At 42.9% G+C, this 15287-nt stretch overlaps 1 protein-coding gene across 1 annotated transcript; it reads left to right on the top strand.

Moving 5' to 3' along the window:
- The first annotated feature begins 7298 nt into the window (after nt 1-7298).
- On the top strand, nt 7299-11746 carry LOC115164665 (ubiquitin-conjugating enzyme E2 G1). Its single transcript, XM_029717383.1, has 6 exons — nt 7299-7403; nt 9744-9846; nt 9956-10053; nt 10183-10361; nt 10498-10600; nt 10706-11746. Exons 1-5 carry the CDS (start codon nt 7361-7363, stop codon nt 10582-10584), a joined length of 510 nt encoding a protein of 169 aa, XP_029573243.1. The 5' UTR covers nt 7299-7360; the 3' UTR covers nt 10585-10600; nt 10706-11746.
- The last annotated feature ends 3541 nt before the right edge of the window (nt 11747-15287 follow it).

The raw sequence follows: 15287 nt of genomic DNA, 5'->3' as shown, positions 1-15287 counted from the left end.
AGTATGATGTTGACATGATCAGTCCAATCAAAGCTACAGTAGATATAACGTGATTTGACATCCTTTGATCTGTAGCCAATGACATTGAGCCTTCTTGATGAGCACTTCTAATGTAAATATATAGCAGCACCCAATGGGCTTGAATTTTCGAGCTCTCCCCGTAGATTTTGCGGTGAAGTAGTGTCCCCATGAGTGAGAGAACACTGAGCCAATCACGGTGCAACTAGAGAACATTACCAACCCCTACGCTCTGTATTTTCCACTGGCCGCCCCACCACCACAGAAAGTACTGAGCTAGGTTGAAGCCCCTCCATTTTGGAGCTACCTTACTCAAGAAAGCAAAAAAAGAGACAATGTTTGTATGCGACTATATTAACTCAATGTATATATATTTTTTTGTTATTAAAAAATTGCAAACCGATATATGACACGTATTAATGACAAAATAACATGCAAAACAGCTAACAACATGCTGGTTAAGTGTGCCTTGAATTCTAAATAAATCACTGACAGTGCCACCAGCAAAGCACCCCCTCACCATCACATCTCCTCTTCCATGCTTCACGGTGGGAACCACACATGCGGAGATCATCCATTCACCTACTCTGCGTCTCACAAAGACATGGTGGTTAAAACCTAAAATCTCAAATTTGCTCTCATCAGACCAAAGGACAGATTTCCACCTGTCTAATGTCCATTGCTCGTGTTTCTTGGCCCAAGCAAGTCTCTGCTTCTTATTGGTGTGCTTTAGTAGTGGTGTCTTTGCAGGAATTTGACCATGAAGGCCTGATTCACGCAGTTTCCTCTGAACAGTTGATGTTGAGATGTGTCTGCTACTTGAACTCTCTGAAGCATTTGTACTGCTCAAAAAAATAAAGGGAACATTTAAACAACACAATGTAACTCCAAGTCAATCACACTTCTGTGAAATCAAACTGTTTCACTTAGGAAGCAACACTGATTGACAATACATTTCACATGCTGTTGTGCAAATGGAATAGACAACAGGTGGAAATTATAGGCAATTAGCAAGACACCCCCAATAAAGGAGTGGTTCTGCAGGTGGTGACCACAGACCTTCTCAGTTCCTATTCTTCCTGGCTGATGTTTTGGTCACTTTTGAATGCTGGCGGTGCTTTCACTCTAGTGGTAGCATGAGACGGAGTCTACAACCCACACAAGTGGCTCAGGTAGTGCAGCTCATCCAGGATGGCACATCAATGCGAGCTGTGGCAAGAAGGTTTGCTGCGTCTGTCAGCGTAGTGTCCAGAGCATGGAGGCGCTACCAGGAGACAGGCCAGTACATCAGGAGATGTGGAGGAAGCCGTAGGAGGGCAACAACCCAGCAGCAGGACCGCTACCTCCGCCTTTGTGCAAGGAGGAGCAGGAGGAGCACTGCCAGAGCCCTGCATAATGACCTCCAGCAGGCCACAAATGTGCATGTGTCTGCTCAAACGGTCAGAAACAGACTCCATGAGGGTGGTATGAGGGCCCGACGTCCACAGGTGGGGGTTGTGCTTACAGCCCAACACCGTGCAGGATGTTTGGCATTTGCCAGAGAACACCAAGATTGGCAAATTCGCCACTGGCGCCCTGTGCTCTTCACAGATGAAAGCAGGTTCACACTGAGCACATGTGACAGACGTGACAGAGTCTGGAGACGCCGTGGAAAACGTTCTGCTGCCTGCAACATCCTCCAGCATGACCGGTTTGGCGGTGGGTCAGTCATGGTGTGGGGTGGCATTTCTTTGGGGGGCTGCACAGCCCTCCATGTGCTCGCCAGAGGTAGCCTGACTGCCATTAGGTACCGAGATGAGATCCTCAGACCCCTTGTGAGACCATATGCTGGTGCGGTTGGCCCTGGGTTCCTCCTAATGCAAGACAATGCTAGACCTCATGTGGCTGGAGTGTGTCAGCAGTTCCTGCAAGAGGAAGGCATTGATGCTATGGACTGGCCCGCCCGTTCCCCAGACCTGAATCCAATTGAGCACATCTGGGACACATCTGGGAATCCAATCTGAGCACATCATGTCTCGCTCCATCCACCAACGCTACGGTGCACCACAGACTGTCCAGGAGTTGGCGGATGCTTTAGTCCAGGTCTGGGAGGAGATCCCTCAGGAGACCATCCGCCACCTCATCAGGAGCATGCCCAGGCGTTGTAGGGAGGTCATAAAGGCACGTGGAGGCCACACACTACTGAGCCTCATTTTGACTTGTTTTAATTAAGGACATTACATCAAAGTTGGATCAGCCTGTAGTGTGGTTTTCCACTTTAATTTTGAGTGTGACTCCAAATCCAGACCTCCATGGGTTGATAAATTGGATTTCCATTGATTCTTTTTGTGTGATTTTGTTGTCAGCACATTCAATTATCGAAAGAAAAAAGTATTTAATAAGATAATTTCATTCATTCAGATCTAGGATGTGTTATTTTAGTGTTCTGTTTATTTTGTTGAGCAGTGTATTTGAGCTGCTGGTAAGTCTATTGAACTTATCCTCTGCAGCAGAGGTAACTCTGGGTCTTCCTTTCCTATGGCGGTCCTCATGAGAGCCAGTGTCATCATAGCGCTTGGTGGTTTTTGCGACTGCACTCGAAGAAACTTTCAAAGTTCTTGAAATGTTCTGCGTTGACTGACCTTCACGTCTTAAAGTAATGATGTACTGTCATTTCTCTTTGCTTATTTGAGCTGTTCTTGCCATAAGATGGACTTGGACTTTTTTTGTTTTCCTTATTTCTTAAGGAACAGTGTTTAAACACTTTACAATGAAGATCTGTGAAGTTATTTGTTTTTTTACGAATTCTCTTTGAAAGACAGGGTCCTTAAAAAGGGACTTTTCTTTTTTTGCTGAGCTTATTATTGTTCATTGCTATTTTGTGTAAATGTTGCACAAAGACCAACATTTTATTCTAGTTGCGGTGAATATGTCTTGTATTATGAACCAATTTTTATAGTTAGTTTGTGAATACGTTTCTTGTACAAAGGATTGTATTCCAACATTATCATAAATATGGCTTTAATATAATTAAAGTAAACCTCAGAGTAATCTTCTCTATGAGTTGTTTTGATATCTTTATGAATAAGATGCATGCAATTCAAATGTGCTCGAACACTCCTTTGACTTCATTTAATTAAACCTCAATGTAAAGAAATCACATTTTTTGTCTTTATTTGCATACTTAATGGCAAAGGCAACGTCCCCCAAATGCAAGACGTCCTCCAGCGATGTCTGAACTTTTACTTTTGAAAAGCTATATTCCAATTATAAATACAGTAAAGTACACACACTAAAGGGTAAAAAAACACATTTTAGACAACTTTTTAGGCATTCAAGGTGTTGGTCTGATGGGAATCCATGATGTTATCTTGCTTGAGGAACAATCGAGGAACAACGGAGAACAAAAGAGGAAAGCCCCCACTTGTGCTATGTCATGACTTACCTGGATGTGCCTCTTGTTAAGTAAATCAGGTGTTACATGAGGTGAAAAGAACACCAAATCAAATTTTATCTGTCACATACACGTGTTTAGCAGATGTTATTGCGGGTGTAGCGAAATGCTTGTGCTTCTAGCTCCGACAGTACAGTAATATCTAACAAGTAATATTTAACAATTACACAACATCAAATCAAATTTTATTGGTCACATACACATGGTTAGCAGATGTTAACGTGAGTGTAGCGAAATGCTTGTGCTTCTAGTCCGACAGTGCAGTAATATCTAACAAGTAAACTAACAATTCCCAACAACTACCTAATACACACAAATCTAAAGGGATGGAATATGTACATATAAATATATGGATGAGCGATGCTGAGCGGCATAGACAAGGTGCAATAGATGGTATAAGGCACAGTATATACATATGAGTAATGTAAGATATGGTAACATTATTAAAGTGGCATTGTTTAAAGTGACAAGTGATCCATTTATTAAAGTGGCCAGTGATATGAGTCTCTGTGTAGGCAGCAGCCTCTCTGAGTTAGTGATTGCTGTTTAGCAGTCTGATGACCTTGAGATAGAAGCTGTTTTTCAGTGTTTCGGTCCAAGCTTTGATGCACCTGTACTGACCTCGCCTTCTGGATGGTAGCGGGGTGAACAGACAGTGGCTCGGGTGGTTGTTGTCGTCTTTGATGATCTTTTTGGCCTTCCTGTGACATCGGGTGCTGTAGTTGTCTTGGAGGACAGGTAGTTTGCCCCCGGTGATGCGTTGTGCAGACAGCACCACCCTCTGAAAGAGCCTTGCGGTTGAGGGCGGTGCAGTTGCTCTACCAGGCTGTGATACAGCCCAACAGGATGCTCTCGATTGTGCATCTGTAAAAGTTTGTGAGGGTTTTGGGTGACAAGTCAAATTTCTTCAGCCTCCTGAGGTTGAAGAGGTGCTGTTGCACCTTCACCACACTGTCTGTGTGAGTGGACCATTTCAGTTTGTCAGTGATGTGTACGCAGAGAAACTTGAAGCTTTCCACCGTCTCCACCGAGGTCCCGTCGATGTGGATAGGGGGGTGCACCCTCTGCTGTTTCCTGAAGTCCACGATCATCTCCTTTTGTTTTGTTGCCATTGAATGAGAGGTTATTTTCCTGTAACCAGACTCCCAGAGCCCTCACCACCTCCCGGTAGGCTGTCTCATCATTGTTGGTAATCAAGCCTACTACTGTTGTGTCATCTGCAAACTTGATGATTGAGTTGGAGGCGTGCTTAGCCACGCAGTCATGGGTAAACAGCATGCGCCCCTGAGGGGCCCCGTGTTGAGGATCAGTGAAGTGGAGATGTTGTTTCCTACCTTCACCACCTGGGGGCAGCCCATCAGGAAGTCCAGGACCCAGTTGCACAGGGAGGGGTTCAGTCCCAGGGTCTCAAGCTTAATGATGAGTTTGAAGGGTACTATGGTGTTGAATGCTGAGCTAACCACATTCTTACATATGTATTCCTCTTGTCTAGATGGGATAGGGCAGTGTGCAGTGTGATGGCGATTGCATCGTCTGTGGATCTATTGGGCAGGTAAGCAAATTGAAATGGGTCTAGGGTGTCAGGTAGGGTGGAGGTGATATGATCCTTGACTAGTCTCTCAAAGCACTTCATGATGACAGAAGTGAGTGCTACGAGGCAATAGTCATTTAGTTCAGTAACTTTTTTGCCTTCTTAGGTACAGGAACAACGCCATCAATGTGGTCTGCGGTTGTGAAGCCGGTTGGACGTACTGCCAAATTCTCTAAAACGACGTTGGAGGCTTATGGTGGAGAAATGAACATTCCATTCTCTGGCAACAGCTCTGGTGGACATTCCTGCAGTCAGCATGCCAAATATATACTCCCTCAAAACTTAAGACATCTGTGGCATTGTGTTGTGTGACAAAACTGCACATTTTAAGCTTTTTGTGCATATGGAACATTTCTGGGATCTTTTATTTCAGCTCATGAAACATGGAACCAACACTTTACATTTTGCCTTTATATTTTTGTTCAGAATAATATATATTTTTTGCTCTTCCAGAAGCAACACAGGCCTAATACCTGTAAAGTCATGAGTGACCATTTTTTGAAAATCATGGGACATATAGTCTTGGTTGCAGGTCTGGCTGGCCAGGTAGGTAGGTAGGTCCCGCTGGCCAGATGGGAGAAAAATAATCTTCTGAAATGTCATTCGTAGTCTTATTCTGCCATCTATTGCAATTATTTAGCAATTGCAGTTCATCATTTTTTTTTCCATACCTAAGGTCACTGAATAAAGTGTATACCCTACTGAAGTAGTAATTGCCAAATATAAAATATTTGCTAGTTAATTTGATCACTTACAACCATAAAATAACAATTTATAGCATAATGGTTTTTATAGCATAACGGCTTCGGTGAAGGAAGTTATGGTGGTTCACACAACGAAGAAGCAAGTGTCCCTTCCAGTAATGTGGAGTTGACATTGGACTTGATGCCAGTAAGGATGGTCTTTACGGAGACTGTAATACACTCCCTCCTTGATATAGAAATCCTTAGACTTCACTGCCTCTTCAATGATAAGGTCCCTTGCACCATAGGGACACTTAACCTCCACTGCTGTGGTGCCCATCCGACACTCCGGTGATGCAACCAGGATCCCAGAATCTGTGACCCAAAGCCCTGACATCCATTCCTGTAGCCATTTCGAATGCCTTGATGCCCTCCTCTTTGTTATCTGTGCCCCACTTTACAGACAACGTCCCATCCAACGACAGTGAACGCCTTGAAATTCATTTGTTGTAAGAAATGTGCTATATAAATCAAGTTTGATTTGATTGATGACATTACAGCTGTAGAATATTTAATAAACTGTAATTTTCAAGAGGACAATTGCAGTTTTTCCATCAACTTAATTGATAACTTGGCATTTTATCACTTGACATATCAATCATACAGTGGGAAGGATCCTATAAATCAAGACTGTGTGAATGCATGTACCACTCAGGATAAATAAATACTGTGCCTTTGAAGATTTGTCTCTGGTCATGAAACTACAATACAGGCTGGATGTCTAAACAAAATCCATTTTGAATGTCACATTTTGTTATTAATTCTCATCAATAACAACATTCTAGTACTGAGTTATCCCTCGTTAGTCTGGTATCTGGGGTAATCTGGTTAATGACTATATAATTGATTAAGTGGCTCTTTCCTTGTAGAATGTTGACCGCTGTATAGAAAACATTATTGCTATGATGCTCAAACTTAACAGCTAGACTCACTGACACACAATATACTTTATCCCTCATGCTGGCCCTGACCAAACGCAAACCGGTAAATTGCCCCTCTCCACATGGCCAGACTTTTAGTGGTCTTCTCCCCTTTTAATGTTCTTATGCTCATCCATGAAAAATGCCATGAGGTCTGAAAGACACCAACGTCACATACTGTGCAAACAATTATGTAGGGTAAGTAAAACAACCATTTTTTGATATACTGCTCAGCTAACTAGCTAGCTAAAGTGTAGCCAGTGGCTAGCTAAACAGAGAAAGGGGATGCAAATGCATGGCTTGGGCTAGAGATGACATGCAGTAGCTTTCTGCAGGAATGTGTAGTCTTGCTGAGATCTTCTCTGTTGCTAATTGGCGTTTAGACTTTTTGGGGAGTAAATTCAGGCCAATCTATTGAGAATATTCTACTTGTCCGAGAGAGAATTACATGGCATTCAAAGCGTCCGCCAGGGTAAGTCTACACGAAACACAGACCTTATATGAAGTAATTCTAAAATTCCAGATGCAAAAATGAATGGGGAAAAAACGATTGGAACCATTACCGGGTTTTACCGCTAGGTTTTATGGGTATTATGACGCATCCACTGTGCCGGTCTATTTGGCGAAACATTTATTTTGTTGCAGCCCACATACCATGACTGAACAATCAGCACTACTTCTTCGAAAGCAATTGGCAGGTAAGCCAAAGATTCAAAGAACGAAAGAGCCCCCAAGCTAGCCTAGCTAACTTTCCATGGCCGGGCTTCCTCGACGGCAGTCATGATTGTTTGTTTACATTACATTAGCGCGATCCAATTATCTCGGTTGTAAAACACATTCTAGATCATATTTTTTCCTCTAATTTATCAAATTTGTTAAGATGACTGAATTCAACTTCACTAGCCGTATCTAACATTATGCATTGAACAAGTCTAAACTGACGAACTAAGGTTAGCAATCATTAGCATTTTGACTGTCAGTGAGAACGTCACCAGGCAGCGTGAGCTGGCTAATTTAGCTAGAAAAATCAACCTTTTGTTACTGATTCGAGCAATGGTCGAAATAACAAGCGTTATCTAGCCGTAGTCTAATTTTACACCAACCTCTGTCTGCTATAAATCACAACCCTAGGTAGCGATTTACATGATCTGGCTTGCTATAAGCTACTACCTAGCTGACAAGATAACAAAGGAATAATCAGCCCCATCCCATCTGTCAGTGGTGGGAACATCACATAATTATTAGCCAGTTCACTGGTTCTGACAATGGCATCACTGTAGCAAACTCCATTGGCTGTTAACAGCTAGCATATACACCAGGGATCATCAACTAGATTCAGCAGCGGGACGATTTTTTTTCTTGAGCTGCTGGTCGTGCAGGCTGGGAACATTGTGTATATATAGTGTATGTGGACACCCAATCAAATGAGTGGATTCGGCTATTTCAGTCACACCCTTTGCTGACAGGTGTATAAAATTGAGCACACCGCCATGCAATCTCCATAGACAAACATTGGTAGTAGAATGGCCTTACTGAAGAGCTCAGTGACTGTCACCCTGGCACCTAGAGCAGCACAGGTCAACTGTAAGTGCTGTTATTGTGAAGTGGAAAGTCTAGGAGCAACAACGGCTCAGGTGCGAAGTGGTAGTTCACACAAGCTCACAGAACGGGACCACTGAAGCGCGTAAAAATCATCTGTCCTCGGTTGCAACACTCACTCCCGAGTTCCAAATTGCCTCTGGAAGCAACGTCAGCACAAGAACTGATCGTTGGGAGCTTCATGAAATGGGTTTCCATTGCTGAGCAACTGCACACATCCTAAGTTCACCATGCGCAATGTCGACAGCTCCCCGCCATTGGTCTCTGGAGCAGTGGAAACGTGTTCTCTGGAGTGATGAATCACACTTTACCATCTGGCAGTCCAACAGACGAATCTGGATTTGGCAGATGCCAGGAGAACGCTAATTACCCCAATGCATAGTGCCAACTGTAAAGTTTGGTGGCGGAGTAATAATGGTCTGGGGCTGTTTTTCATGGTTCGGGTTAGGCCCCTTAGTTCCAGTGAAGGGAAATCTTAATGCTACAGCATACATTGATATTCTAGACGATTCTGTGCTTCCAACTTTGTGGCAACAGTTTGGGGAAGGCCCTTTCCTGTTTCAGTATGACAATGCCCTCATGCACAAAGCGAGGTCCATATAGAAATGGTTTGTTGAGATCGGTGTGGAAGAACTTGACTGGCTTGCACAGAGCCCTGACCTCAACCCCATCGAACACCTTTGGGATGAATTGGAACGCCGACTGCGAGCCATGCCAAATCGCCCAACATCAGTGCCTTACCTCACTAATGCTTTTGTGGCTGAATGGAAGCAAGTCCCCGCAGCAATGTTCCAACATCTAGTGGAAAGCCGTCCCAGAAGAGTGGAGACTATTATATCAGCAAAGGGGGGACCAACTCCATATTAATGCCCATGATTTTGGAATGAGATTTTCAACAAGCAGATGTCCACATACTTTTGGTCATGTAGTGTAATTACAAATAATTTGTAGACTGCAAATTGACAGCAAGTAGCCCAAATAGATAGATATATTTGACAAAAACATGATAATTTCAAACCCTGCTTACATTTCTATACGATCACATATGTCTCTCTATTATGTGTGGAAATCTTGGAACTGATTTCCTGGTGTGTTTATTTTTTGGGGGGGGTTCAAATAAAACCCACTCAGGGGGCACCAGTTGGGGAACCCTGATATACACGTTTTTAATTCAATTGTACACTAACCCCCTCCCTTTCTGTATTTTAGAAAATAAGATAGGTTTATCTTTTCTTAATATCGGCGGTTGTCAGACATCATGCACATTATTTCAGCCAATGGATAGTTATGTGCACCTGATGTGGGCAACATACAGGCCACCTTTTCAATTGGCACCACTGACAATAGGTACCTGTTACTCATTGTCTACACAGCATTCCACTGTTCTGTGTTTTTTGTTAGTTTATTGCATTATGTTACCTTGTGTCTTTCTATTTCAGAACTCAACAAGAACCCAGTGGAGGGCTTTTCAGCTGGCCTAATAGACGATGTGGATATATACAAATGGGAGGTTGTCATCATAGGGCCACAAGACACCCTCTTGTAAGTTAAGACATAGGTTGGTATTCTGAAAGAAGAGGAGTACATATTTTAAAAGTACTCTCAGATGGGGATGATGACTGCTTTGCTTTCTCTGTTCTCTCTATTACAGCGAAGGAGGTTTTTTTAAAGCATACCTGACCTTTCCCTATGATTATCCTCTACGGCCTCCCAAGTTGAAGTTCATCACTGAAATCTGGCATCCTAATGGTAAACACACTGTTAACACTTTGAGCCCTACTAAACCTAGCACTATAATATTTTATAATCATTAGTGAGATTTATGTGTCTCCTACCATGTTTGCTAATGTATATAATTACTTTTCATCTCTTTCTTAGTGGCAAAGAATGGTGATGTATGTATCTCAATTCTGCATGAGCCAGGAGAGGACAAGTTTGGCTATGAGAAGCCAGAGGAACGTTGGCTTCCTATCCACACTGTAGAGACGATTATGATCAGTGTAATCTCCATGCTGGCCGACCCAAACAGTGAATCGCCTGCTAATGTGGATGCTGCGGTGAGTTGTAATAATACATGTATTTAACACAGACTTTGTGTGTTACAGTAGCCAAGTACGTCCAGAACCTGTGTCAAAGTGACAAGGACAACTGTGCTCTTGAGATTTTGAAATGGAGTTTGCGCTGGTCCCACAGAAAGAGTGGAGGGAGGATCCAAATGGTGAATTCAAGAGGAAGGTGGCTTGCTGTGTACGGAAAAGCCAGGAGATGGCATTTGACTAGAACCCAAACTCAATGGGTGAGTAAGCAACATACACCTAGAATCTGGGTTTCACCCAGTCTTGTTGCTATTGGAAGAAATGCAGTCAGTATTTTGTAATGTTCTGTTTTTCCTTCCATCCAGCTAAAGGACATGGGTTCAGAAGGAAAATAGGCAGTTCAGCAAAAGGCTTTAGCACCCCTTCTTTTGCCATTCAAGGGATTTGGTTGGTCAGACACTTTTCTTTTTTTTTTTCTGAGAGGTCGTTGTTTTTTGTATGAGGAATTAATGTGAGAAACCTACCAGTGAAAATTTCCCTCCATTTCCCTAACTGGAATTCTATAGAATTCTAAATGTAATTATATTTATTTTGGAAAAATATAGATTAGATTTAAAGTTTAATAGTCACATGTACAGGGTTGCAATGATGTAAGATGTCACTACTGTAAATTAACTAGCTTTTTTTATCTGCTGCTGAACAGTTTTTCTACTTCGTATCAGGTTTCTTATGCAATTTGTTTGTTGTGCTTGAAGAATTTAAAACACGTGAAAGTTGTTCTCATTATTAGGTTCTCACCAAGTGTCCCATCCTCACAATCACCTTTACATAATGTCGGCCTGCCTGCAAAACCTTGTCAAACATGTTTTTGTCGTTCCACAATCATTTGATCCCTCTTGCCTAATGTTAGTTCTACTCTCTCGTGGTGGTTTTTCTCTCCTGCTTGTTGACTGGGTCCTTTACCCAGACAATCACAATGTCTGCTACCAATCATGTCACAGTCGAGTCTCTGAGGTCCTACTCACTCTGTTTGTTTTAATGAAACGTTCCGAACCAACCAAAAAGTTATGTTAAGACTTAAGCTATGATTATTCAGTGGATATACCGGTTTGATGGCATCTGAATTTACCTCAATTTAAAAGGATTACATATTTGTTTTCAGGTTTTATGGATGTTTTTTTTGTTCTTAGTCTAGTGTTACATGGGAGCTGTAAGTGACATTGACATAGAACTTTGACCCTCTGAGGTTGTTTTTGGGTGATGGGTGGCACATTTGGCTTCTTGGTGCATGTGTACAATTATTATTTGATCAGATCTTGTACAATTCACAATTACCCCAAGATTTATATTCTGATTTGTGTATTCAGATGATATGATTACAAAAGCCTCAAACTAAGGCAGTCTAATTTTTAGTTATGGGTGCAGCCTCTTGTGGACAACATGTTTTTCTTTGCTCTAAGGACTATCAAGTCTCATGATAATAACTGCCTTATACCATCTGTTTATTCTTGGTGAAACCAGGTGGTACATCACTGGGAGGCATGCAATTACACCATTAGTTAAAACAGTTCACAATATGCAGAAGGCATCTAGAGTTGCTTTGTCTTATTATATGGGATTTTGCTGTTGGCTTTTTGATCAAATCAAATTTGGTCACATGCGCCGAATACAACAGGTATAGACCCTACAGTGAAATGCTTACTTACAAACCCTTAACCAACAATGCAGTTAAGAAAAAGTGTTAAAGTATTTACTAAAATAAACTGAAGTAAACTATAAATAAAAATAACAAATAATTAAAGAGCAACAATAAAATAACAGTAGCGAGGCTATATACAGGAGGTACCGGTACAGAGTCAATGTGAGGGGGCACAGGTTAGTCAAGGTAATTGAGGTAATATGTAGGTAGAGGTAAAGTGACTATGCATAGATAATAAGCAGGGAGTAGCAGCAGCGTAAAAATGGGGGGGGGGGGGGGTGTTAGCTATCCAGGAGTCTTATGGCTTGGGGTAGAAGCTGTTAAGAAGCCTTTTGGACCTAGACTTGGTTCTCCGGTACCGCTTGCCGTGTGGTAGCGAGAGAACAGTGTATGGCTAGGGTGGCTGGAGTCTTTGGCAATTTTTAGGGCCTTCGTCTGACACCGCCTGGTATAGAGGTCCTGGATGGCAGGAAGCTTTGACCCTTTATATTGCTTTGTGGTTGGAGGCCGAGCAGTTGCCATACAAGGTGGTGATGCTCTCGATGGTGCAGCTGTAGAACTTTTTGAAGATCTTAGGAACCATGCCAAATCTTTTCAGTCTCCTGAGGGGGAATAGGCATTGTTGTGCCCTTTTCACGACTGTCTTGGTGTGTTTGGACCATGACAGTTCATTGGTGATGTGGACACCAAGGAAGTGTCAACCTGCTCCATTACAGCCCTGTCGATGAGAATGGGGGTGTGCTCGGTCCTCCTTTTCCTGTAGTCCACGATCATCTCCTTCCTCTTGATCACGTTGAGGGAGAGGGTGTTATCCTGGCATCACACTGCCAGGTCTCTGACCTACCTATAGGCTGTTTCATCGTTGTCAGTGATCAGGCCTACCACTATTGTGTCGTCGGCAAACTTAATGATGGTGTTGGAGTCGTGCTTAGTCATGCAGTCATGGGTGAACAGGGAGTACAGGAGGGGACTGAGCATGCACACCCCTGAGGGGCCCCCGTGTTGAAGATCACTGTGGCGGATGTATTGTTACCTCCCCTTACCACCTAGGGGCTGCCTGTCAGGAAGTCCAGGATCCAGTTGCAGAGTGAGGTGTTTAGTCCCAGGGTCCTTAGCTTAGTGATGAGCTTTAAGGGCACTATGGTGTTGAACGCTGAGCTGTAGTCAATGAATAGCATTCTCACATAGAATTTTGTCCAGGTGGGAAAGGGCAGTGTGGAGTGCAATAGTGTGTCATCTGGGAGTTTTTCTTAGCCACCGTGCTTCTACAACTGCATTGCTTGCTGTTTGGGGTTTTAGGCTGGGTTTCTGTACAGCACTTTGTGACATCAGCTGATGTAAGAAGGGCTTTATAAATGCATTTGATTGATTGATCTGTTGGGGCTGTATGCACATTTGAGTGGGTCTAGGGTTTCTGGAATAATGTTGTTGATGTGAGCCACGACCAGCCTTTCAAAGCACTTCATGACTACAGACGTGAGTGCTACGGGTCGGTAGTCATTTAGGCAGGTTACCTTGGTGTTCTTGGGCACAGGGACTATGATGGTCTGCTTGAAACATGTAGGTATTACAAACTTGGTCAGGGAGAGGTTGAAAATGTCAGTAAAGATACTTGCCAGGTGGTCAGCGCATGCTCGGAGTACACGTCCTCGTAATCTGTCTGGCCCTGCGGCCTTGTCAATGCTGACCTGTTTCAAGGTCTTACGCACATCGGCTACGAAGAGTGTGATCACACAGTCATCCAGAACAGCTGGTACTCTCATGCATGCTTCAGTGTTGCTTGCCTCGAAGTGCGCAAAGAAGTTATTTAGCTTGTCTGGTAGGCTTGTGTCACTGCTGTGCTTCCCTTTGTAGTCCATAGTAGTTTGCAAGCCCTGCCACGAGCATCGGAGCCGGTGTAGTACGATTTGATCTTAGTCCTGTATTGACACTTTGCCTGTTTGATGGTTCGTCGGAGGGCATAGCGGCATTTCTTACAAGCGTCCGGGTTAGAGTCCCGCTCCTTGAATGCAGCAGCTCTACCCTTTAGCTCAGTGTGGATGTTGCCTGTAATCCATGGCTTCTGATTGGGGTATGTGCGTACGGTCGTCGTGGGGACGACATCATCGATGCATTTATTGATTTAGCCAGTGACTGATGTGGTGTACTCCTCACGCCACCGGAAGAATCCTGGAACTGGTCAGATTTGCTAAATGGAGGGCGAGTCAGAGCTTTGTGCGCGTCTCTGTGAGTGGAGTAAAGGTGGTCCAAAGGTTTTTTTTCCCTCTAGTTGCGCATTTGATATGCTGGTAGAAATGAGGTAAAACGGATTTAAGTTTCCCTGCATTAAAGTCCGCGGCCACTAGGAGCGCCACCACTGGATGAGCATTTTCTTGTTTGCTTATGGCCTAATACAGCTCGTTGAGTGCGGTCTTAGTGCCAGCATTGGTTTGTGGCGGTAAATAGACAGCTATGAAAAATATTGATTAAAATTCTCTTGGTAAATAGTGTGGTCTACAGCTTATCATGAGGTACTCTACCTCAGGGGAGCAAAACCTTAAGACTTCGTTAATATTAGATCTCATGCACCAGCTGTTATTGACAAATAGACACAGACCGCCACACCTTCTCTAACCCGGAGGCAGCTGTTCTATCTTGCCAATGCACGGAAAACCCAGACAGCTGTATGTTTTCCATGTCCTCGTTGATATGTGAAAAGGAATGAAAATTCAAAGTAATCTGGAATCAAGTGTTATTGTGAATTAATATGGACAATTATGGTGCATGTTGATTTAATTTAAGATTATGCATAACAATCAATGTTTAAATTGTGGTGGGGGGCTTTGCCATAGGCTTGATAATCCTACTTTGCTTTGATAGTGTTCTTTTCATTAAAGCCACCATAAAGCCTACACCAAATCATCAATGTCATAGCCTTGACCAATACTTCAACTAATGACACATGCAATCATGTTTGCAGGTTTACTTGCTAACAAATTAGCTATGCTGGGATTGCATACAAATGCAGGTATTCATATGATTGGATGTGACAAATGATGTAAAATGTATGGTACTGTGTAGGATTTATGACTCATAAATGATCATTTTCCTCTAGATTTGCTAACATGACCACCTCAGACTGTTAATCACTGTATTTATAGAAGAGACTCAGTGCATTTAAAACATTGAAACAAAACACTCAGATAATCTCAATGGTGTTTATCCAAGTAATCCTGATATCTCACCTTATCCCTATTGTTTGTTGTTTT

This window comes from Salmo trutta, chromosome 27 (assembly GCF_901001165.1).
Source record: "Salmo trutta chromosome 27, fSalTru1.1, whole genome shotgun sequence".
NCBI classification, from domain to species: Eukaryota; Metazoa; Chordata; class Actinopteri; order Salmoniformes; family Salmonidae; genus Salmo; species Salmo trutta.
This window is presented reverse-complemented; position numbering and strand designations above follow the sequence as displayed.